Here is a 25,475-nt window from a genome sequence, read left to right as displayed (position 1 = left end):
AAGAAGTTAGAACAATTTCCAGGCGTCTTTGTTGTGACAAAGTTGGATATCTCGAACAAGACGTTGGGATGATTTCCAACCATCTTTGTCGTAACAAATCCAGATATCTTTAAGGGTAAATCAGGGCAATTTTTCCAGCTCTTCGACAAGAAAAAAAATAAAAAATTTGACTTGAAGTCGAGACACATCCAGCTGTCTTTGTTGCAACAAAACCGGATGTTTTTAACGAGTCGTGGGAACATTTTGCAGCCCTCATCGTCGTGACAAAGTTGGGCAGATTTCCGTGAAAACGTTTGTGATGATCGTTTATGAACCTTTACCAAGTGTTTTATATGCTTATGAACCTAACCAAAGCTGAAAAATGTGTATTCTGCTGCAGTACAGAAGGATTTGTTGCCAAAATTGGAGTTAATCAAATTATAAAAACACTCAATTTAGTGTTATTTGTAAAACAGCTACCAGCTCGTCAGAATGGAGAATCATTAATAGTTAGTTTGCATCAAAACTACAGAATACTATCCAAAATAAACTTTATTGATGCAGCGTCAGGATACATCTGTTGTATTTTACAAGATATAGCAGCACCTTTACACAAACAAACATGTAGATTAACATCCTCAAATTCATTCTCTTCAAGTAAAGTAGGAACAGTATGAAGCAGTAAACGTGTTGACAGAACGAGGTGAGTGAGCATCCGTCTATGAGACAGAAAATAAGTAAATGATGACGGTTCATCTACGTCAGCGCTCCTTCAGTACAGTAGAGCTGATAGACTGTTCTGCTCAGAGCCGGGCCCAGGTTTCTGAAGAGCAAAGACAGGAAATCAAACTTTATTTATAATCATTTAACTAGACATAAACATTTTGTTTCTTTTCTCAAACTCTTGAGAAAAGGATCTCGTTATCTCTGGAAAACAGCATTTGTTATTCCATGAAATTGAACTTGTTACTCAGGAAAATGGAGGAATAATATGTTTGACTCATGGCTGTAAACTTCAACTTCATCACTGGAACTTTATTAAAGTGAGTCAAACTTCCTTCTACAAACCTTTTGAGCTTCCCGTATCGGATGGAGGAGAGAAGTTTCTCTTTCTCTGCTTCACTCACACACCGTTTATACGCTGTCAGAAGACTGAGAGAGAACAGAGAGGCAATAAGGTTTAAATATAACGTTGACATTTCCTGAGATTTAGTCACAAATTTACAAAAAAAAAAAAAGAAAGTATATTCTCAGAGATTAACGCTGTAAATTTACAAGATAAAAACTGAAATATCCTGTGAGATTAAAGCGGAAAATATTTACAAGAAAAAGAAAGAAACGAGATTAAAGGCATGAATTCATGAGAAAAAACCCAGGACATGAATTATGTGTTACGTTGTGTTTTAACTTCATAAAAGGCAGTTTTTGTTGTAAAAGTACGACTTTGATTTAAGAAACTGAGTGTTCCCTCTGATATTTCATTCATTCTCTGCCGTGTGTGTCGCAACACATACAGATGTTTTTAACCAGCTGTCAGGACACATCAGCCATCTTTGTTGCAACAAAACCAGATGTTTTTAAAAGAGTCGTAGGAACAATTTCCAGCCGTCTTTGTCGTGACAATGTTGGAGATCTTTAACGAGAAGTTGGGATTCTTCCAGACGTAATTAATGTTTTTATTAACCTACAACAGCCGTGATACTCCGTCCTACATCTCTACTTGTGCTCTGTTGCACCGGAGCAAAGACATTTAAAAGCTACCAGGCAAAAAGAGAGATAATGGGTAATAATACCTGCTGAGAGGGTGAAATATCTACATACCTGTGTGGAGTGTTGTAGTGCTCCAGTATAGCAGCCGCCTTGTCTCCAGACAAACCGCTGATCTGCATCAGCTGTCTGGCAAACACTTCTCTGACCGTCTGACACTAACGAGGAGGAGAGGGAGACTCGTTTATATGTCTACAGACACACTTCACTTAAAGAAAAGAGGTCTTGCAGTCTTGGTGATGGTTCGTACACTCACCTTGTTTTTGACGGCTCCGTGGTTGAACTCAGCGAAAGAGATGAGCGAGCAGGACGGACTCTCTCGCTCCTCCTCATCACTCCCTCCGTCACCCTCCAGCTCTCTGGAGCGACACATCAGCGTGCAGTTCTGGAAAATAAGAAGATTAAAGAGGATTAAAAGTGTAAAACATGCCTCACAGTTGAGTGATTTACAGATGTTTTCTTTGACCCCATAGATAAGTTGGAGAGAACTCTGGAATTTCTGGACCAATGAGTTCTGGGCGTGCGTCACCTGGTACAGTTTCGTCAGGTATCGCGTCATGACGGTGAGGTAGGCCGCCGACTCCCTCACATCCTGGACTCTCTTCACGAAGAAGCCGTCGACAACCTGACACAGAAAAAACGCACAAATTCAATCGCATCAGCAAACCATCACCTGAAACAACTTGTTTGCTTAGTTTTTAAACAACTAACTTTTAGTTTTGTTTTGAGGTTGTTTGGAAAAAATGTGAATAATAAGGAAGGAAGGAAAAGAAAAAGATCACAGATCACTAAAACTTGCCGAGTTTTTACCACAAAATACAAAAAGTGGTCAGTTTTAAAGAACAGAAGTTGCCCTTAAATTAAATAAAAAATCCTAAATGAAAACACAAAGACAACAAATAACATATCAAACATCAGCAAAGAAAAAAATAGGCTGAAATATACATAACATTTACAGAACAATTAAGTAGTAACTTCATTTAAATTAGCACAGAGTTTACAAAACACTGTGTGTGTGTGTGTGTGTCCTCCACCTGTGTGTTGATGATGGCCTGCTGCAGCGTACTTTCAGGTAAACTCAGGTGGGAGGCGGCCGTCCCACACTCCTCCACCAGGTAGACGGGCCTGCGGAGACCACACCTCTTCAGTCGGAACTGACGGGAGGAAAGAGAGAACAAAAGTTAAAGTTGGATATAAACAGTGAGACGACACATGAGAAGACACACTGAACAGGAATAATGTGATAAATGTTTTGTTGAGAATCAATACAGCAGAAATGCTTGTTAGCTTTTTGAGATGAGGAAGACAAACGGAGGAAAAACTTTTGGCTATTTTGTCAGATAAATAACGATAAGTCATCGTGTAGAGCTCTAGTAAAAATGCTCCACCTTCTGTTCCCTGAAGCGTCCGTCGATGATGCTGCCGCAGAGGTCGTCCATCCTCTTCCTCTCGATGACGTAATCGAGGACGAGCTCCCGGGCTGCGGGGGCTCGCAGCTGACCTGGAGACAGAAACAGTGAGATTGTAACGTGATCTCAGCTCAGAGAAAGTGTTCACAGTCAACCTCGTCTGTGTTTTCTGCTCTGCCTCCTCTAGCTTTTGTCTTCCGTTACCTGGAACAGGTGCGACCTTTTCCCGAGCGACCCACAGGAAGTCTCCGACGTTCAGCTTCCTGACATCGAAGTTGACTCCGTTCCTCTGCAGCTCTTTGACCAGCTCCTGTTTGCGGTGGTGGCTGCCGCCGCTGCACGGACAAAACGACGTCACAGATCCACACATGATCTCTGCAGAGTCACTCTTTGTATCCAGACGGCTCCTCTTACCCGGTCGTCTCGATGAAGTCGACACAGAGAATAATCTCGTACGTTCCGGGCAGAAGACTTCCTGCGCCCGGCTTCCTGCTCGCTGCCTTCGTGTTTCCTGCGTCTCCCGTCCCGTCAGCCTCAGTCCTCGGCGGGGCGACACACGTCAGCCTCTCTGCAGGCCTGTGAAGAGAAGATTGGTTTTGTTCAAGCGGCAAGAGAAAAAAGATGAAAGAAGCTTCTCTTACTTAACGAACACTCACTGTATCCGTTCTTCCTCCTTCTCTTCTTCATTATCACTCGCAGTAAGATCAACAACCCCAGGACCGCCCTCCTCTTCCTCCTCCTCCTCCTCTCTGTCACTCCTGACCTCCTCTGGGTCGTCTTTACTCCCTCGTTCTGCCGAGTCCAGTCGCTCCGCCAGAGCCGAACCTTCTTCTGTCAGAGAATACCTGAGTGAAGACGAAGAGGAGGAGCTTCAGTGACGAGGGAAGTGACTGACAGCATTTTATTAACATTTTACATTTAAAACAAGGATGAACCAACGTGCTACTCAGCTTCAATTTGCTCTCATCTCACCTTAAGACACAAAAAAGAAACTAATATAATAAATAAGGTGTTTGTTTGCATGTGTGTGTGCTGGCTGTGTACCTGGCAGGGTTGTGGGTCTTCATCAGCAGGTTCTTCTGGATCAGGGTGCTCACTGAAGACCAGGCGGTGTACTTACTGCCCAGATCAGGCTGCACAGACAGAGTGAGGGAAGGAAATGAACACTGCGAGAGCGACCGACAGCAGGAATCAACACGAGTGAAGAAGAAGAGATCGCGTTCACTTACGACAGTGAAGGACTTGTCACAGAGAGGCTGAGCTTCTGTTTGCAGCTCCATCTTAAACATGTAACCTTTACCACCTGGGAGCTAAACAGAGAGATGATGATGATGATGATGATGTCATTAGTGATGTCACAGAGCAGTGCTGGTGAGTATCTCAGCTGAGTGTGATGCGTAGAGGTGAACCTGTGACTCTCTGTAGAGGGCGAGCAGCACGGCGTAACCTCCGGACCTCTTCTGGGGAACGTACTCCCTCTTCCTCTTCCCCGCTGCTCCTCTTCCTCCTTTTCCTCCTTTTCCTTTCTCTTTCCCATGATCCCCTGCTGCATTCTTCTGCAACAAAAGGTGAGTTCATAATAACACATTTTGATATATTGTTCTTTAAAAAAAAAAAAAAAATACACAGAATTAAACAAAATTCTTGTTCATAAAAGTAGAAAAGTATCCAGAGAACTATCCTGATTATTTTCATAAAACACCGTCTCTCTTATCAGTAACTAAATGGACAAATTGTCACTCTTTAACTTTTTTGTTCCTATTTTTCATAAGAGGAGTTAGAATAGCAAACAATCACATTATTGATGGGGATTTTGAGGAACTCACACTCAGGTACAGGTAACGTCTGTTCAGTGTCTTTAATTATCATGAAAAAGCTCAAAAGCTCCCCCGTTATTTGATCAAAATTTAGCTTTGTTTTTCTTCACAGACGTCTACTTCTGAGGATTTATACACTTCCATGACTCTGGAAATTCTACTATTCCTGTCTTGATTTAAACTGTCTTTGCTTAGTCACACGCTGCCTGTTTACCTTCTTGGATGGAGCCAGGTTGTTGTTGTCTCGTCTGCCAGCAGGAGGCGCTCCTTCAGGGAGGGAGTGAATCGGAGCGTCCTGACCTGGAGGAGGAACAGATGTAACAAGTGAAGACTAAAGGAGCGACCTTACCTTTAGATTTTCAGGAAACATCTCCTGTGACTAGCCTTTTTCTTTTTTAAAGCTCTTATTATTCAGTGTATATAACTTTCCCTTCCTTCCTCTCGATCCTCGTGCTTTCTGTTTAATTTTTACAGCTTTTGTGGGTTTTTTCCCCCATTCCACTGCAGTCCTGTGCCATGTACAATACTTCAACTTTGCTTTGAAACTATTATTATCGTATATTGCAACTTGAAAGAGTTTTATAGAAATGTAAAAACTATTCATCCATCTTATTATCATTTTTAGGTCACCTTGTTTTGTCTTAAATTCTCAAGATATAGATCCTGTAGTTAGAGTAGTTATTGATCAATATTTCCTCCAGACAAAGAACATTTTCTAATGTCACCAGTGTTCCCACACACAGTCCACCCCTCTCTCACTGCAGCCATGCATCTATATCTCAAATTCTCTATGATATTGGCACTTTATCTCGTATTTAATCAAGTATTTTTAGCACTTAATTCCTTTAAATGATCTTTGTTTCACTGCAGGTTCTCTGTAATGTCTTTAAAATGCAGTTCACGTGTTTCTCACCGTTTTCTCTCAGGTATCGTTGCAGTTTATCATCCAGGATCTTACAGATGCCGTCTCCGAAGTTCTGGAGGATTTTTGCCTCTTTGGCGTTCTGAAGCGGTAACGGATACTTATTCAAGGAGCTGATGGCCTGGAGGGAGGCAGAAACATAAAAACACACATGAATGAAGATAAATTACACTGATTTTCTCCATATTTGTGTTTTTAATTTTCAATTTCTTGGATTAACTCAAAGTTTTCTTCTTGTGGTCAATACAGAATAGTTAAATATGACTTTAAAGTGGTCATGTTTGTATATTTCCAGACTTTCTAAATACATCATCTTTTATTTGTCTACTTCTTTAATGTGCAACATAACAAATAAGCTTTTTAAACAAGTAAACACACAACAGTCAGATGCCCACACAGCCCTCTTTACCTTCTGGTAGGTGTACTGGATCTTCAGGCCCTTCTCTTTCGCCTCGTCCCGGAGCTCGGTCAGCCACTTGAGGAACAGCGGGTTCGGGCAGGACGGCAGGACCCGTTTCCGACCGAGCAGGACCGGTTCCGAAGCTGGCATCCCTCTGGACCTGACAGGTGAGAAATAACACTATAAACTGGCAGAATAACGTGTAAACTTTGACTAAATACGCCAATAAAATTATAAACGACGAAGACAGTTTGGTGCATTTAACGTTAGCTAATGTGACTTTAACTTTAGCTAACACAGGCTAACGTTAGCAGACCAAACTAGCTATTTTACAGTTTTCGCCGACAACATAACACATGCAAAAGTTGTAAGAACCACTCATAGAGAGAGTTCGTTCATGAAAAGTGACGTAAATCGTGTCTGTGCGTGAAAATCCAGCTCACCTTTGACCTGTGAATCTGCGAGCAGCCGCTGGCGCCTTGTTTTCAAAGACACAGCGCACTTCCGTATTTACAGTAGTGACGTAGACGGGAGTAGAAGGCGGGGCGAGGAGCTGTGATACGAACAGCGACATCTAGCGGCGACACGAGGGATAAAAACAGACTAATACAGGAATAAACATACCTGGAAATTAAGAAAGAGGTTGAATAAACAAACAGATAAATAATAGAAATAAATAAATAAAAATGAATTAATATATAAATGAAAAACAAGTGGATAAATAAATAAATAAATAAATAAATAGAGAACTAAATAAAAAGCAAAAAATAGTTTCCTAGTATCACAATTACAAATTAATAAATACCCTTTATTAAGTACTAACAATGGCCTAATGAATATAATATAATAATAATATTCTATAATATGAATAGAATAAGGAATTAATGTCTTTATTTATACAGAGAATTCACATCAGAATAGGTTTGCATTTTCCAACTCTAAGAGTGGGTGCGTGTGTGTGTGGGGGGGGGACGGGTCTGTGAATTGTGTGTGTGTGTGTGTGTGTGTGTGTGTATGAATGTATGTATGTGCATGTACCTGCATCATGTTAGTTAATTTCTAGGCCAAGATTTAGGGAAAGATAGGCTAATATGTGACCATGTTATTTAATATATTTATGGTTGAGTGGAGGGTTGGATGAATGGATAAGATGTTTTTTAAAACAGGTTCTTTGTATGTTATTTTAAAGGCCCCTCTAGGGACGGGCATTGGAAATTAGCTAAGGCTATAAATGCTATGATGCTTTCTGTTGGATTGTTGTACAACCCACATGATCTGTATCTGTCCCTATCAAATAAACCATATAAAAAAAAATAATAAAAAAAACCTTAAGCTTAAAAAAATTCAAGCTATTGCCTCTGTCATTGTTCTTCTTCTCCACACCAGTCCAAAAGAAGAAAAGAAGGATAGAAATATAGAAAAATATCCTTATTGTGTTGCTTTTCCTCTGCTGTCTGCTGGATTAAAAAAAACAGGGAAGCACATGTTGTTATGACTTTTAAAGATTTAGTTTGTAAGATATGATATATTTGCATAAGTAACAGCAAAGTCGATGGTGAGGAAAAGATATCGACTTGGAAGTTCCGTTCCGTTTTCTTTTCCGCTTATCCGTGAGGGTCGCGGGATGTTGCCGCTTTTTCCCCCCTAAGGGGTTGCGGGGCTTACTGGGGCCAAATCCAGTGACTCTATGGGCGTAGGCCAGGGTTCACCATGGATGAGTCGCCAGCTCATCGCAGGACCCTTACTGATGGCAGTGGCTGCCTTCACACAAGGTGCCAACTGCACATCAGGAGCAACTTTGGGGTTCAGTATCTTGCTCAAGGATACTTCGACATGTAGCTCAGTCCCACCCTGGGGAGCCAGGATTCGAACCAGTGATCTTCTGATCACCAGTCAACCAGCTCTACCCACTGAGCTACAGCCGACCCGACTTGGAAGTGTGATTAAGAAATATTTTGAAATAGTAAGTTTTGTCCCACTATTTGAAGAGGTTTTATAAATAACATCATTATCAGACAGGGACTAATACTTTGTGTTTTCAGTTTATAGAGGCCTCGCTGAGACTTTGATCAAATGACTGCCATTAAGCTGAACTCATGTGTAGTGATGCTTTGAGCTCATGATAATTCCTCCTGAATTTCAACTCAAAAGTACAAATGTCAACCTCATGGTGGCGCTAGACAGAAAGTCAGGAGTTCACCAAAGTCAGCAGGATTAATCCTCTGAATGTCTGTACAACATGTCAAGAATAACATGCTAAAGGTTGTTGAGATATTTTAGTCTGGACCAACCGACTGCCATCCATAGAGCCTAAAAACATAAAGATTGAACAAAAGAAACTGAGCTTTAAAACCACAAACTGACTGTGTATACAAGAAAATACAAGTACAAATCAAACAAACTGGTAAAACTTGAACTTAAGCTCTGAAAAACACTCTGTTTGTGTAGCGAACGACTAAAAGTGACTCAGTGTCAGTTCACTTCCCAGACCGTTATCCAGTTGCTACCTGACTGCACCTCCGCGTGTCCCGAGGCTGAAGAGGAGTCTGCAGGAATCCTCCAACAAGACCCGACAGAGACCAAGAATCCAACCTCACCCTCCCAACCACAGCGCCAAACACACGGTCTGAAGCTGGGGGGAAAGTTGCATAATTGGAGCCTCATACTCATCTTTCAAACACTCACACGGAGAGTTTGAAGATGCAGTGTGAATCATTACAACTCAGGCTTTTGTAGTCAGATGAGACACATATAAAGTTGTAAAGTGAGGCTGGGCTGTTGGAGTGAATGATGAGGACGCTGATCAGCTAATATAAATTATTTTACTTACAGAGGGATGAAGTAACATCTCACTTCTGACCACACTGACGCACAGACCGTCATACCAAGAATTCATTTTGTGCCATGTGGCAACTTCTTCTGTCATCACTCAGCTTCTGTAATAATTCATTATTAGTTGTTTTGTTTGTGTTTGTTGCTGCTTGTATCCTAAGATTTGACAGTCTAGATTTGGAAATATAAGATTAATTATCTTTTGTCAAAATGATGTAGTTTCTCTTTCAGATCACGAATGTGTCTATAAGTCAGGAAATCTTGATATTAAGTCATTTACTGGTTAAAAAAGCCACATATTGTTCTTTTTTTGGTTAAACAAGCTTGTTTTGAGTAACAACCTGCACTAAAATTAAGTAACTTCCAATTGTCATCGTGTTCTTTGACCTTCCTTTTCCAGTGTGCTTAGATTCAGAATGCGAAAATAATTATTTATTAATATCAATATCAAGTAATTTGGTCTAAATTACTAGACTAAATTTCCCCCTTTTTTTAACAGTTATCAGTCTACTTATTTGTACACTGACCCAACTTACTTCAAGATATCTTGTCAAATAACCCGCTTCATGGACAAATAACTTCACTAATGTAAAAGAAAAGTCCTTAACAACTCTGTAAGGACACTCCCACACAGAGTTTAAAACCCTGCGACTCCCTTCAGTTAGTTAGAATTAAAGAAGCCTCTTGGACGAGAGGTGAAACATCTTCAAGAAAACTAAAATATGTCCAGTTGCTTACGATATATCACCTAAATTAACCATGACCTAGATGACTGAGAACCTATTAAATGAAAAGTTCACCCAACAATTAAAATTCAATCACTGTCTCCCCAATTGCTGGAGCTTCACAGTAAAACAGTGTCGCAGCATTCTCCTGAAGTGGATGGAGACTTAAAAACATTTTAAAATAAAAAAAAAAGAACAGCAGAGAACTATTTGTTAGGCTTAATTTAAATCTCTGGAATTCCTGAGATCCAAAATTGATGTGAAAGTACTTTATTTAAAACCTTTTATTAATCTGAAATCTTCACATCTAAGCTAACATAAAAGTAAAGTTTGTGACAAACAACAAGAATCACTCTGGTGTAATATATATATTATACCTTTATTGAACAAAAAGTACTTTTTTCATAGAAAAACTCATCTTTTTGCTGTACAGAGATGCCCACAGGTAACGTTCACACATGCAGTAGATATGAAGGGAAACACGTTAATGTTAATGAGTTCGTCAACATTTTTATCCCATGTAAAAAACATCTAGTAGTCAAAAAGTCACACTCGGCTTAATCTGGTGCCTTATTTGATGTAAAGCCTGCGTTATATACAGAAGAACCCCTAAATCCACACACACGTACACACACTTTAATATACATTGACTTCACCTTTACATCCATCAGATAACACATCCATCCTTCATCCATCCCCCCTGAGTTTGAATGACCCTCCTCCTCCTCCTCTACTGCTCCGATGACCCGGTCGTATCATCGCTATCAGCGGCGTGAGGAGATCCCGGCGTCGATCCTCCTCCCGCCCTCCTCGCAGCCTTCCCCTTCAGCAGGTGGCTGTTGGGGTGGAGCGAGTGCAGGTGGATGAGCAGGTCGTCCTGAGTTCCCGCCGTGTGGCCGCACTCCTCGCACACGTACAGCTTGTTGCGCCGCTCCTTGTAGGCGTACTTCTGGGTGACGCTGTGGATCTTCTTCATGTGGGACTCCAGCGAGCAGCGCTGGGTGAACGCCTTCTCGCAGAGGGTGCACTTGTAGGGACGGACTCCTGGACGGAAACGAAAAAAAACCATCATGAGCTTGTGTACATGCGTGTGTTTACGACACGTGTGTGTTAGGGCTGGGTATCACCGGGTACCTCGCGATACGATACTATCACGATATTTTGCCCACGATAACGATAATATCACGATACAGCGATTCTGCGATAATCGATATATTGCAAGGAATTTCATCCACGATACATCACGATATCTGTGTAACTGAAGAAATTCAGAATTTATTGACTGCGCTGAATCCATTTCACAGGAATTACAAAACATTGTCAATCAATTTCACATGAATGACAGCCAAGTAAACAAAGAGTATATTGCACAGTGTCTCTTCTTAACACACACACTGACTACAACTATCATTAAATATCTATATGTGTGGGTTTCAGAGCTACTTAAACCATTTTTTTTTATTTTATTTGGTTGTATACCTATATTTGAATAAAGATAAAGCTGTCCTCCGAAGAGGGGTGGCGGTGGTGGGCCAAAAAAAATAAATAAATAAACATTCATTTATTTATTTATTTATTTATTTTTTTACATTTTTAAATATCGATATTTGGCACCAGTGTATCAATAACGTACCTCAAGACGAAATATCGCGATATATCGTAGTATCGATATTTTGGCACACCCTAGTGTGTGTAGACGTGGACGCAGCGCTGCGTACCTGTGTGTGTGCGGACGTGTCTCTTGAGGTCGAAAGTGTCGTTGAAGCCTTTGCCGCAGAAGTTGCACAGGTGTCTCTTGGTCTCGCTGTGACACTTGACGTGTCGGTTTAACATCCGCTGGTGGTGGAAGGACTTCTGGCAAACCTGCGGGCAGCGAACACAACCGTCTGTCAGGGTACGTTTCACTTCGACTTCATAGAGACTTACGGGAAAAAATAAATATCAAATCTCGTCGGCTCACCTGGCACACGAACACCGACATCCCGTTTGATGAACTCCGGCTTTGACCTGTTGATCTGGTCACAATGGGGACCACTTCCATAGGGCTTGTCAGTGTCATCATGGCGGTGGGTGGAGTTAAAGATGGCGGCGTGGGAATGGGAGGAAGGGAGAGAGGAAGAGGAGAAGGAGAAGGAGAAAGAACTGACGGCAACTCGCCTGTCGTTACCTGTGATGGAGAGAACACAAAATTGTGTTGTTGACATTTATTCTGAAGTTTTAAAGCTTTTAAAATAGATTATATGCACAAAATCAAGTTCTTAAAATGCTCTCTGCTCGTTTCCTCACCTTTATCTTGGATCGGATGTACGGCGGTCCACCCTGCGACCTCCTCCTCACCTCCGTCTTCTCCACCGGTGAGGCGGCGGGGCTCTGCGGTCGGCCCAGCATGGTGCTGGACGGAAGCTCGGCGTGTGTTTGCGTGTCGGACAGAGATTGTTTGGTGAGGCAGAGCGGCGTCGTCTCGGCCGGGCTGGCTTCAGCCTCCATCATCAGGGCGGACGGAGGGAAGATGGAGACTGGAGGGAGAGAGAAGGGAGAGAGTTAGTGTCACGTCTTCAACTTGCAGTTATTGATGTTTCTGTCCAAATGATGATTGTGCGTCAAATATCAACTCTCTTTTAGCTCCGTTTTTGGTCTCCACCATCTCCTAACAGGCTGCAAAGCTGCAGTTTGGCTGATTATTCTCTATTTTTTACCCCTTTTTCAAACTGACACATTGTTTTGTTATCCTCAAAATACCAAAATCCAACCGACGGAAAGACGCAGCTCCATTGTATGTATTTTATTTATTTTTTTTGGACTTAATCTTTACATTTTGGTATCATTTTTTCTTCTAGACTTATTTTTCTCTTCACAGCAGTGGTTAAATGGTGCTACAAATAAATACTATCAAAGTAAAGTTTACTATCATTGAACATTTACAAGGAATGGAGGGTATACGGTGCATTATGGGAAGTGTAGTTTTGTTCAAGATAAACTGCTTTTTCTAGAGAGTGCGGCTTTATTCTGTCTCCTGTGCGTCCATCAAATGTACGTAAGCGCAGAGTTGAATTCCTGGACTGCTCCATTAAAAACAGAACATTTTGATTAATTACTTATTCTAATGATTTGATGATTTGATTTGAACTTTTGCATGGATGCTCGCTGCCTTTATGGAGTGCCCAGTCCCGTTCTGGGCACCAACTGAGCAGAATGGATGTAAAGTCAATCATAATCCTTCTCAGATCAAACAGTATTAGTTAGACTCAGTGGACTTATTAAGCAAGTGTTATCGTGAAGCTTCGTGGTTGTTGTTTTAGGATTATCTGCTCTAGCTTTTCTAACTTCTTGTACAGAGATACAGTCATAATAAAGCCCTAAATGTTGTGGTATTGCATATTTTATAACTGAAAAACATCCTTTCAGAGCGACCAATACATCTACCACAGTCCTAGAGAACACTGTATGCTGGAGCACATCACATCCTGCCTATGTCTTCATCCTGGTGCAGTCGTACAAAAGACAAGAAATGTGTTTGAAACCAGACAGAAAAGCAGGTCAGCAGTTGAGAGACGAGTACAAACGTCTGGTGATTAAGTCTTTCACAACAAGCGGCCGACCTGCACCGCTTCATATTTGCACAATCTCTCAATTAGCAAACACGCAGGGTTAAGTGTGTGTATGTATTTATGTGTGTGTGGGTGTGGGTGTGTACATGTTGGGCCTATTGTTAGCGTGACTTATTCGGCACGCACACACATGCCCTCCACACACACACACACACACACACGCTGCATTAGCGCTGCAGTTAGACTCGTCCGACCAGACAGTCTTGCAGCACCAGCTCTGTACCTTCCTCAAACAATCCACCTCCGCAGGCTGTCTGTGTGTGTGTTCCTGTGTGTGTGTGTGTGTGAGCGTGATATAACAAAACACCACTCAAACAGCGACATGTAGACTCATAGAGACCTTTTCAGCCTCCGCACAGGTGTGTGTGCATGTCTTTGTGTGTGTGTGTGTGTGTGTGTGTGTGTGTGTGTGTGTTCAGGTCGGCCTGAGGCAGGCGCGGTTCCGCTCGCCGAAGACAACGAATCAGTTGACACTGCCGGGCCTCCATCAGATAAAACACAAATGTAAATGCAAATGAAGCCTCACAGAGGGCTGTAATAGATGGAGAGGCGACCGATCGGTAAACCAGCAGAGTTAACGGTACGCGGTGACACACAGTGATGGCTCTGTGTTCGCTGACAGCTGCTGCAAGTCATATTTGGTACAGAGGTATCACTCAAAGAGCCTCTCTGAGCTTGTAAAGAGTAAAATTCAAGCACTCTTAAAGCACTTTCAATGCTCCTAAACCAACTTATTCCCGGCTGTCAAAGCCTTTATCATCACAGCTAAAATGTTATGTGTAAAACAGAAAAACAAATAAAAATGTGAATGGTCCCTTTGTTTATTTTAACAGCAGATCACATTACCTTTGATTGTATGTTTTGTTAGCTTAGCATTCTTGCTTATTGGTAGGCGAGAGGATTGATACCAAACACATATATCTTTAATAAATATGAAGCTAAAGCTAACAAGAGATGGCTTTCTTAGCTTAGCATAAAGACTGGATGCTGGGATGCTGTTGGGAGTCTACGCTTAACCTCATGGTGACGACAAGACTATTTTGACAGTTTCACACTCATTAAGAAAACAAACAAATTCAATGACAGGATTGTTTCCTTTTAACTAAGAAAAGAGTTTTGGTTTATGAGGGATTGTGTGGTAAGTCAAGCATTTTTAAAGGAGTATATCATCAAATTTAAGTATATTCCTCGCCTTAAAAACATAACGATTAACATTTTCTAAACATTCAAGACCTTGTACACACTTTTTTGTCTATTTGGACAGTGTATTTCTTTTTTTTGTAAATACACTGCATTTTTCTTCTTTTTTGGTGTAAATACAGTGTATATTTTGTTATCTTATTGTACCTTATGTATGTAAGGAGCTTTTCTTTATATCTCTGCATACGATCTATACGTTCATGTAGAATTTCCGCCTCGCAGCTACTATAAATGCATGAGCGCACCAGCCAAGTTGCTGTTCCTGAACTAAGGTGTTAAACCAGACCATTAATCAGTTTCTCCTTGTGTTTTTGACTATTTAAGAAACTTAAAAGTGGTTTTATCACCTCAGACTGCTTGTGATACATACATGTAGAGTCTTTATGTATCAGAAGCAGCCTGAGGAAATAAAACTGCTGTGTACTTGAGTGTATCTCTTTCTTTTCTTGAACTCTACCAGGAATTTTGTGATGCAGAACCCATCACACTGGGTATCATGATGTCTTTATCGTTATCTGATCGTCTCTACTGACCTAATCAGGAGCTTGGATTGCTCATAACAGCCAGTTCTACAAGTGGAACAAGTCTTCAGCGCTGAGTTTATCTAGAAGGCTCCTTGTGCTCTTTCATTGTCATTCTAAACTCCTAACTTCAAAACTTCCCTGCAACCTCTATGAAGCCCTTTGTCCTACATAAGTAGTACAGGACAGATGTTTCACCATTGAAGTCAGATTTGGGGAAATTTAACGGTTTTAGATTCTGTCACGTTTTTAAAAGATAAATCTTTAAAATGATTCCTGTGTGGTGATAGTTTCTGTGGTGACGGCTGCTGGCTGGACATGTAATCTCATCTTGTATTGTTTGTTCACCCCACCTTCCCCCTCACTGATGAATACAGCGTGTGTGTGCTTGAGAGAATGTGTGTGTGTGTATGTGTGCATTGTGGAGGTAGGGCGGTGGGTTTAACGTATCCAGACTGCTTCTATGTTGAGAAAAAGAGAGAGGGAGAGTTGCACTTCTTTCATATTTTCTTTCAGGCCATTTGACGTCGCTCAGCCGGTGAGAAAGAGTCAACAATCGGGAGATAACTTCATCAAACACAGGGTGTGAGTCCTTGTGTGTGTGTGTGTGTGTGTTTGCTAAAGGCGTACTTGTCTGCAGCAGTAGGCTGCGGTAGGGTCCGTTACATTTCCTCCCATCCAATAAACATTAACCTTGCAGCAGCCTTAGGATAGAATTAGAGTGTAAACCCTTGTTGGAAATTTAATTGTTCAGTTTCTTGCCAAAAGTTAGATGAGAAGATCGATACCACCCTCATGTTTGTGTGGTGAATATAAAGCTAAAGTTAGCTTGGAATGTTAAATTTGGTTATTAAATTAGTAGACTGACATTTTGTTAAAAAAGCGTATTCACCTTCTTTCTGATAGTCAGGCGAGAAGATTGAAACCAAACACATATATCTTTGTTAAATACTATGCTAAAGGACATGAGGTGGCTAGCTTAGCTTAGCATAAAGATGGGAAACAGAGGGAACCTGTCATAGTTCATGCTTAACTTAATGGTGATGGCAAGACCACTACTGTTTTTACACCTGTTTTTAAACATATTAAACAAACATAACATCTTAACAAAGCCAGGCTAGCTGTTTCCCCTTGTTTCCAGTCTTTATGCTAAGCTATGCTAGCCATCTAATGTCCTGAAGCTTCATATTAATCAACACAAGTATGAGTTTGGTATTAATCTTCTCACCAATACCACTCGTATGCATGTGTGGCAGATATAAAGCCAAAGCCAGCAGCTTGTCAGCTTAGCTTAGCATCTTAAATTTGGTTATTAACATAGCAGTTTGACTCTTTGCTAAATAAGCATATCAACTTTCTTGCTGACAGTCAGGTAAGAAGATTGATACCAAACACATTCTTGTTTAATATAATGCTACAGGACATGTGACTGCTAGCTCAGCTTTGCATAAAAGCTCAAAACAGGGCAGGTTGCTGGAGTCTACGCTTAACCTTGTGGTGATGACAATACTATATAATACTAATACAGCACTTCTGCTTTTAAATACACTAAACAAACAAAACCTTTTAACAAAAAGTACTCGTGCCACAGTTTGGGAACAGTGGTGCTGAGTTATAAAAAGATCATTTTGCTTAATTTTTAGATTTTAAAGATGAAAAACTGTTGAAATCATGTCTTTTTTTTAAATATTCTGATATATTATAACTATCAATCTTATGAATAAAGGGCAGAATAACCTTATTCTATTCATTTTTCATGGACTTTTACCTGAAAATGTAGATTACAAAAGCTGAGTTCCATTTATAAAACTGTGTTTTCATCATATTTTCTTCTTTGAATCGCTGTTTTTATGGTTTTGTTACATTATGTTATGTTCAAAATGTCTTTCTTTCTTTTGTTTGTCCACCCACTGAAACATCTTGGTTGTCATAAACAGTTATGTAAACATTTATCTCTACAAAACAATCTGAGAATCTTACATCCGCTATCACAACCGACCTACAGTACAGTTCAGTTTAAGTTCCAAATAAGGTTTATTTTTGTACTTACATCCTTGTTCTGTCTATTTGTATCTTCATTTAGTGACTTCTTACACCTGTTACAGTTTCTCTCTTTCATTCCAAAATTAAATTAATTTTAATGTGTTTTTAAGCTGGTTTTTTCTCACCTTATCTCACATGAAGTGAGCGATAACAGGATCTTGTTACGTGTGTCTGAAGTGAGAGGAGGGATAAACCCATCTACAACCAAAACAGTGGCTGATTTGGGACTGATGATCCATCAGAAACAGGCCCGGGCACATGTTTTAGGATCAGGAGATAAAAATAAACTCCCACACACTCACATACACACCCACAATACACGCACAAAGAAAAAATGTCGAAACTTATGGCATCTGGTGCCTCGGAAAGCATTCAACTTGCCTGTTTCTGAGGGCAATTATCATACCTCGGTGTGTGACTGTGTGTGTGTGTGTGTGTGTGTGTCCTGTCATTCAAAACACACGTCGGGCAGGTACGTCAAGTAACGGCACATACCTGAAACTGTAGCTGAGACCGTTGGTAAGGAGTGTTAACTATGCGTAATTACGCCGGACGCTCATTTTTTCCCTTTAATCTTACAAACAGGTTGTCGTGGGAAATTTAACAAATTGAAGGGGAAATTAAAAACGTTTCCACGACTGATTCTCATTTATTTGTTGTTTCTTAAGACTACAAATGCGAGTCGAGCGACATTTATAGAATCTCGTTGAGTTTGAAAAGTAAATTAGGCTCTTTTCTGTGCGTAAAAATAGCTTCCAAACGCCTCACGTGTGCTCACAATCGTCCTAGAAACACCTGTATGCCTCCTTTTAAGATTATTAAATGCTATTTGACGGGATTAGTGGCTGTTGTTTTGTAGTTAAACACGTTTAAAACCACCTGAAAGCTGGCGTCGCTTCAGTTCATCCACATGTTCCGGCTCCAAACAGCAGAGAGGATGTAAAAGTCAATGATTAAAAGCTAACGGTGATGAGATGTAGAGGTAAAGGGACACTGGGAGAGGGAAGGGGGGAGGGTGTGTGTGTGTGTATGTGTGTGTGTGTGTGTGTGTGGGAGAGAGAGAGAAGAGGTTTAGGGTGTAGTCCGTTACTTGTTATCTGATACCGACGTGGTCTTACAATAAAAACGCCGCCGATGGCAACAAAGGGGATTGTTCTCGAGAGGACGGGTCTAGAAGGGGTGGTCGGGTAGTCGGGTTGAGGTGGACTCCCTTCACTTATCATTTAAATGTAAAGTCGGTGGTAAACACGCCAGAACCGAGGCTATAAACGGTGGAGCTTAAAATGTGACAGTTAGGTGAACATGTCCGCTCTTGTTGGGGAATCCAGGACGGAAAACACGAATTTCAAATGGACAGGAGCGGACCCACTGATCCAGCTCAGGTCCTGTGGGGAGAATGTGAGGACGACTTGGGTCTGTAAAGGTGGCTAAAAAAACGTATTCTAAGTATGGAGGCTCATTTCTACCACTTGAAGAAAAGAAAAGAAAAAATACACTTGATTCCATTTTTTTCCTGTGTGAAATCATAAATGTGAGACAAGCAGTTGAAATTGTGAGATAAAAAAATAAAGATTATGACATGAAAAACTCAAAAGTATAACATATAAATCAAAATTACGAGGCAAAACTTTGGAATTATGGGATAAAAACTATACATTATGGGATAAAATTTTATATTACTAGATAAAAAGTCAAAAATTGGGGGTAACGAGTTCAAATGTATCCTATAATATATAAAAATGTCAATGTTTTCGCTCACAATTATGACATTATATCTCATAATTCTGGGGATGTTTTGTCCTAATCAAGAAAGTTTTCTGTCTTTTTGGGCAGAAATGAGCTTCCATACATTCATACAGTATTCAACCAAGGAGTCAAAACTTACAACCGCAACTATTTCATTCTTGGTTAGCTAATAAATTAATCAATCTGGTCATTTTCCAAGCAAAACTATCAACACTGTCTGGTTCCAGGTTCTTAAATGTGATGATTCGCTTCTTTTCTTTATCTTTTAAGAGTTTTGGACAAAAAGAGCAACGAAAGATCTCAAAAGATGTTGTTTTTCTCAGTGAAAATGAAAATAGTGACGCAGAAATGGTCATCACCACTGATCCTGAACCATGTCACGATCATAATATCATACAATAATTTTGATGACCTTCTCGTGCAGCTCTACGAGCCCAGCCCACAATAAAAGGCGATTTATCGGTAATGTAAATAATCGTGGGGTTGCTCCTTGTCAGTGAGTCAATGCGGCGTTCAGGTGTTCGAGGAAGAAAACTGCAATCTGGGGTTGAAGGTCGCTGTGTGGAAAACAACGGGCCGCGGCGCACAATGAGCGGAGACACGATGGGAATAAAAAAGGCGCAAACACACGCGGGACTCCAAATGTGACGCAGGTAAAACATTAAAACCAAGGTGAGATGAGCCAGAGGGGAGAAATCAGGAACCATCCTCTCCCTCCGCGGCCCGCTGGGTTTCCCGTTATTCGGTGGCCCCGTTACAATCGCACCCAGACCCCCCCTGCCCACCCTCCACACTGACAGCCCTGCTGCATCCAAACACACTAAAACCACCGCAAATCCGTGCGTAAAAGTCACCAAAAAGGCGCACACAGGAGCGGGTACAGTTTTAAAGCGGCTCATTACGGCAGCGTGGACTCACCTGGAATATAAACGTCCCCTCGTTCATGATCAGGGAGCTCGGACCAGTTCCGCTTCCCCGGCGAGACGTTCGCCTTCTTCACCAGAAAGGCCCTCGGCATGTTTAATTAGCGGCCCGTCCGTCAATCCGTCCGTCCGGAGAAGTTTCGTAAAGGAGCGACGCGAAAGTGACAAAAGCAGGAAACTCCACAAGTTGGAAGAACAAAAAATGGAAGGTGTCCTCTCCTCCTTCCTTCCTTCCTCCCTCCTCGCACCTTTCTTCTCGTCTCGCAAGCCGTGTGTCGCTTTAATCTCCCTTTTCTCCCCCTCTCCTTTCTTCCTCTCTTTCTCTCTCAACCTTTCCCTTACAGCGCAGAGGCGACAATGACGACAAGTCTCTCAGGTGAGTCCGCTCAGGTGTGCGTGCAAACCCGGACAGGTAAAGTCGAAGCAGCGCTCTGGAATAACGGGAGTGTGTGAGAGTGTGTGTGCTGAGGGGGGAAAAAAAACACACAGTATCCTGATCACACACTCAGTCGACAGAGGTGGGTCACACAGGCAGCACAGGTACTCATTTGAAAAGCAGGAAACAGGCGCCAGCGCGCATGCGCGTCAGAAATAACGGTGACAACAGGCCCGGGTAAGGCCTCAGTATACCTGCTGAACCGGTTTACCCCTCCTTCCTCACTCTGTGCCTCCACCTCCTCTCCATTCCGCTTTAAGGTGTGGGGAGCTGCGCAAATGACAAGAGAGGAATAGGCAAATTTGGGGGGCAAGAGAATGTGTGAGGAGGGGGTAAAGGGCAGTTGCACAACACATAAACACACACGTTCCCCCTCACTGAGGATTTTTATGTGTGGGCTTTGTGTTGACAGAATCTGATCAGATGTGTCCGAGTTAACTGATGTGCAGCATCTTACCGTCTGTTTGGACTTCTAAAGATTCTGGAGGATTCAGGTGGAGAACGGTTTCTAAGTGAGCATCTCAGGCAGAGATAGAGTGTAACTGAGTACACTAAAGTTAAGTACAAGTCTGAGTTACTTGTGCTTTACTTGAGTATTTGCATTTTCTGCTACTTTACACTCCACTACTACATTGTGGATGCAAATATTGTACGTTTTACACTTGTTTGTTTGCTGGCTGGTAGGTCGGTTGGTCTGTTTAGTCAATGGTTCAATGTTTTTAGTTGGTAGGTTAGTTGTAGGTCAGTGGGTTGGTTGGTTGATCTGTTTGTTGGTTGGTTGGTTAGTTGTTTTTTTTGTTGGTTGGAATGTTTTGTTGGTTGGTCAGTTGTAGGTCAGTGGGCTGGTTGGTTGGTTGGTTTGTTGGTTGGTTGGTTGGTTTGTTGGTTGGTTGGTTGGTTGGTTGGTTTGTTGGTCGGTGGATCTGTTTGTTGGTTGGTTGTTTTTTTGTTGGTTGGTTGGTTGGTCAGTTGTAGGTCAGTGGGTTGGTTGGTTTGTTGGTTGGTGGATCTGTTTGTTGGTTGGTTGGTTGGTCAGTTGTAGGTCAGTGGGTTGGTTGGTTGGTTTGTTGGTTGGTTGGTTTGTTGGTTGGTGGATGTGTTTGTTGGTTGGTTGGTTGGTCAGTTGTAGGTCAGTGGGTTGGTTGGTTGGTTGGTTTGTTGGTTGGTGGATGTGTTTGTTGGTTGGTTGGTTGGTCAGTTGTAGGTCAGTGGGTTGGTTGGTTGGTTGGTTTGTTGGTTGGTTGGTTGTTTGGTAGCAAATTGACCCAGTGGTTAGTGCTGTTGCCTTACAGCAAGAAGGTACTGGTTTGAATCCCTGAGGTTTGGCCTTTCTGTGCAGAGTTTGCATCTCCTCCCTGAGCTTGCTTTGCTCTCCTCCTGGTACTCCGTCTTCCCCCACCATCAGTCAGGTACTTTTTCCATACATGTCGCAAAATCAGGCCAAGATCAAACACTGGTTTCTTTGGGCTTGATTCTTCTTCGCTTTTTTGTTTTATTTTTGTCTTTTTATTTGGAAACCCTTCAAATAAAACTTCCCTTGGCTCAATGTTGCCTTTATATCCTGCAGGAAATATCAGAATCATAAGGGGAGAAAGTGTAAATGAGCCAAATCCCCTGAGTTAATTCAGATAATACAAAAGACTCACACAAAATTCACATGATTACCTTTTATTCAAAGAAACTCAAAGTCCAAGTGTACTATAAAGAGAAATTCAGTACTTTTCAGAGAAGCGATGACTTTGACTACTGAATGATTACAGCTGTAATCATTAGGTAATTGATAAACTAGTCAATCAACAGAAAATAAACTATTTTGCGAACATTGTTTCAGTAAAAAATGCAAAAGAATCACTGGTTCTATCTTTGAAATACGACAATTTGTTGCTCTTATTTGCCTTTTATGATATTAAACTGAATATATTTTGAATTTTGAACTTTTTAATCACCATTTTCTGCCATTTTTCTAGGCAAAATGATAAATGTATCTAAGAAGACAATCAAGAATGTGTATCATTACCAATCACAGCTGATATCAGCGGGTCCATCTGCTGATTTCTATGGATTTCTATTGGTTTTGCTGTCACATTATAAATCCTGCAGCTGTGTGCGAAGCAGCCGTTAACATCAGTATCACAGTAGTTAATTCAGTATATTATTAAGAGGACAAATACGGGCCTGTAGTGTGTAAATGACTCATCAGAGATCATTAGTTGCCCCACCTCTCCCTCCCTGCTGTGTGTGTTTACAACCCCCTCCTGCTCCTCCACTGTTCTCCTGCCTTTGTAATTAACCTGACACACACACACACACACCCACACACATCCCAGAAAAAGGCCTCTCAAAAAACACCTGAAACTTAAACATAATAACACACAGGAGGCTGCAGAACGGCTCTATAATAACTGCAATCGTAACATTTTTGCCTCCATCTCTTCACGGCCGCTCCATTCCGTCTGACATTTGACGGAAAAGCCAAACAAAACAATCTACATCCCTGGAGATGAAGAGGATCAGGGTAATAAAAAATAAGAAGAAGAAATAAAACACTTAAACTCAGTCAGAACTCAGCTTGTTATTAAGTTTCACAGTGGTCCTAATCCTCGTCCACAATGTAGTTTCAGTTTCACACCTGAGGAAAAACAAAAGGAATCATTCCGTTCTGACTTTCTGAGTCATTGAGTCTCAGATGATTCAACATTAATGGATGTTAAGCTCTTATGTAATGTCCAGTAGCCAGCGATGAAGAGAAGGTCTTTAAGCGTGTAAATACTTAGATGTCAGAATCCACAGGTGGAGATTTGTGTTCCCTCGTCCTCCTTCCTGAAGAACTGCAGTAACTAGAAACTAGAAACTAGAAAGAGTTTCCTGATGGGAAAGTTTGCCTTTGTCTATGTTACACACGGATACAAGAATCATTTACAGGAAGATAAAACAGCTAGAAACTATAATGTGGATACGAGTGGATGAAAAAATGGGTATAAAAATATGAAATCAGAACTAGGACCTTCCATGCTACACATTTACTCCAATTGACAATATTAACAATATTCATGATAGCAAAATCTGCGCAAACTAAATTCTCTTCCTGTCAAAATTGTATATTCTGACCTTAGAAAATGATTGTTGGAGTAACACTTCTATTTGTCGCAAACTGAGCTTGTATATTTGATGAAGGGGACAAATATGGAAATGTTATAGATGTTATATGGACATATGAGACACTGCCTGAACCAAACTTTATTCTTTTTATTTGCCAGAAAGAGATTATGTACAGTGTGTTCTTAGCTGTCAGCTGAAGAGGTGTAGCTCCAACAAATATACTTATTTGGGGTTTAGGAGAATGTTGTCGTGACAGTAATCTCTGATTTTCTGTATTACATTCCTGGAACATGCATCACATGTTTACAAGAAATGATAAAACAATGTTGGGTGTGTAGTTCAGTAGTTAAAGAGGACATTAAAGTTAAATACATTCAGAGTTTTGTTTGTTTTTTCTTTCCCCCAGAATATTCAAATTTATGATTTTATCTGTTTTTTTACACATAAAGTAAAAAAACATAATGTTTAACTTTTGCCGAATTCACAAGAAGGCTCTAATGATGAAGAATTTGTCATAAAAAGCATTTAACAAAGTTTATAAAGATTCTCTTAACTCAGAAACTCACAAAAATGTGCGATTTTAAAGGGAGTCTTGTGAAGACACATGTTTATGCCAGCAACAACAGGGACATTGACTGTTAAGAAAAGCTCTCAGACTATCTAAATTGAGATTAAAACAAACAATCTTGTGGCATTAGAAGCAACTGTACAACCCTGGTGTCATTTCATTCCAATAAAATATCAGTGACATCAATAACACCTGACTGATTGACATTTGTTATATGTTTAAATTCTCCTCTCTGCTTGGTTTTCAACGTCATACAGATTCTGTTTTCATGTGCAGATGAATACAATCTGAAACACTGAGTACAGAACGTATGCAGCAGTTTGTCAGCTCTTCTCTCTGAGCAGAGGAGGAGGAGGAGGAGAGGAGTCAGTGCAGGTGTGACGGAGGTGTCTGATGAGAGGAGTGGTGCAGGGTGGATGAATGAACGGTATGTTGCTGGAGCTGTTGGAGTAGTTGGGGCAGACGAGCCGCCCTCCTCCTTCTCCTGTCGCCTCTCTTTCACAGCCTCTTTCTAACTGTCAGTGCTACTGTTATTCCTTTTGTCTTGTCACCTTTAACACTCTTTCTTGTGTAAATTTTGAAGACTTTTACTTACGTATCTCCATTTTCTGCTACTTTTCTCTACAACTTGGGGGCAAATATACTTTTAACTCCACTACATCGATTTGATAACTTTAGTTACCAGTTACTTTGTGGATTTAGATTAATTACACAATATATAATGAAGTATTATTATAGATTAAAAGTGAGAGAAAAGCCTCAAACATTGGTTGTTTTCCTCCCCAGATCCATTTTAATCAAGGTTAAGTTAAAAGAGAGATAAAGATGGGAGACAACAGTGTCATGGAGTGCAAGGTGCAGCCGACTTTACACCTGTTGAACCCGATCGACAGCCTCATCTCTTCTCCGGTCTCTGCTACATTACTGTTATTTCTTTCTCTACCTCCGTCTCCATGTTTCTCTGCACTAAAGGAACACACTGGAAATAATGCACAAGTTGAACGTTCTGACGCACGTCGAGTTTCATTCCAGATGCAGGACACCAGGAGTGGATCGCAGTGTTTACGTCACGGCTGCTTTGCACAAGACAAACAGATGCTGCGTGTGATTGTTGTCAGTTTAACCAGAAGTTAATGTAGCACAAAGCACTGTTGCTATGGTAACCTGCAGTTTATTACACCCTGTGCGAAAAACAGCTGATCTGATCTGATGTAATCAAGGCAACAAAAAACAAAAAAACACACAGCGATACACACAGTTCCCTCCTAATACTAGTATCCTGTGTCAAAGCTAACATGCTGATGTTTACTGGGTTATGTTTACCACTGTTGCCATCTTAGTTTAGCATGTTAGCATGGTAACATTTGCTAATTAGTGCTCAATACAAAGCAGCTACAGCCGAGGGTCAGCATTGTTTTTAGCCACATGCTAATGTCAGCATAAAACATGTTTACTAAGTAACGCTTGCCATCTTAGCATG

General features: G+C 41.0%; 2 protein-coding genes across 3 annotated transcripts; both read right to left on the bottom strand.

Moving 5' to 3' along the window:
* Positions 1-513: 513 nt before the first annotated feature.
* On the bottom strand, positions 514-6,796 carry mus81 (MUS81 structure-specific endonuclease subunit). 2 transcript variants are annotated; one of them, XM_030432071.1, is made up of 17 exons: positions 6,738-6,796; positions 6,304-6,454; positions 5,886-6,015; positions 5,187-5,272; positions 4,565-4,711; positions 4,385-4,465; positions 4,200-4,288; positions 3,812-4,000; positions 3,570-3,731; positions 3,360-3,490; positions 3,135-3,247; positions 2,781-2,900; positions 2,276-2,371; positions 2,003-2,131; positions 1,801-1,904; positions 1,048-1,131; positions 514-802 (listed from the first exon to the last, which is right to left on the bottom strand). In XM_030432071.1, the coding sequence occupies exons 2-17, from the start codon at positions 6,442-6,444 to the stop codon at positions 736-738; spliced, it is 1,869 nt and encodes a 622-aa protein (XP_030287931.1). In that variant the 5' UTR covers positions 6,445-6,454; positions 6,738-6,796; the 3' UTR covers positions 514-735. The 2 variants fall into 2 exon arrangements, with proteins under 2 accessions (XP_030287931.1, XP_030287932.1); XM_030432072.1 differs by having other exon boundaries at positions 4,565-4,708.
* A 3,415-nt stretch (positions 6,797-10,211) lies between these two features.
* On the bottom strand, positions 10,212-20,449 carry ovol1a (ovo-like zinc finger 1a). Its single transcript, XM_030432073.1, has 5 exons — positions 19,888-20,449; positions 12,138-12,367; positions 11,812-12,018; positions 11,570-11,714; positions 10,212-10,895 (listed from the first exon to the last, which is right to left on the bottom strand). The coding sequence occupies exons 1-5, from the start codon at positions 19,985-19,987 to the stop codon at positions 10,582-10,584; spliced, it is 996 nt and encodes a 331-aa protein (XP_030287933.1). The 5' UTR covers positions 19,988-20,449; the 3' UTR covers positions 10,212-10,581.
* Between the last annotated feature and the right edge of the window lie 5,026 nt (positions 20,450-25,475).

This window comes from Sparus aurata, chromosome 10 (assembly GCF_900880675.1).
Source record: "Sparus aurata chromosome 10, fSpaAur1.1, whole genome shotgun sequence".
Classification (NCBI taxonomy): Eukaryota; Metazoa; Chordata; class Actinopteri; order Spariformes; family Sparidae; genus Sparus; species Sparus aurata.
The sequence above is the reverse complement of the archived record's forward strand: the minus strand, read 5'-3'. Positions and strand labels throughout refer to the sequence as shown.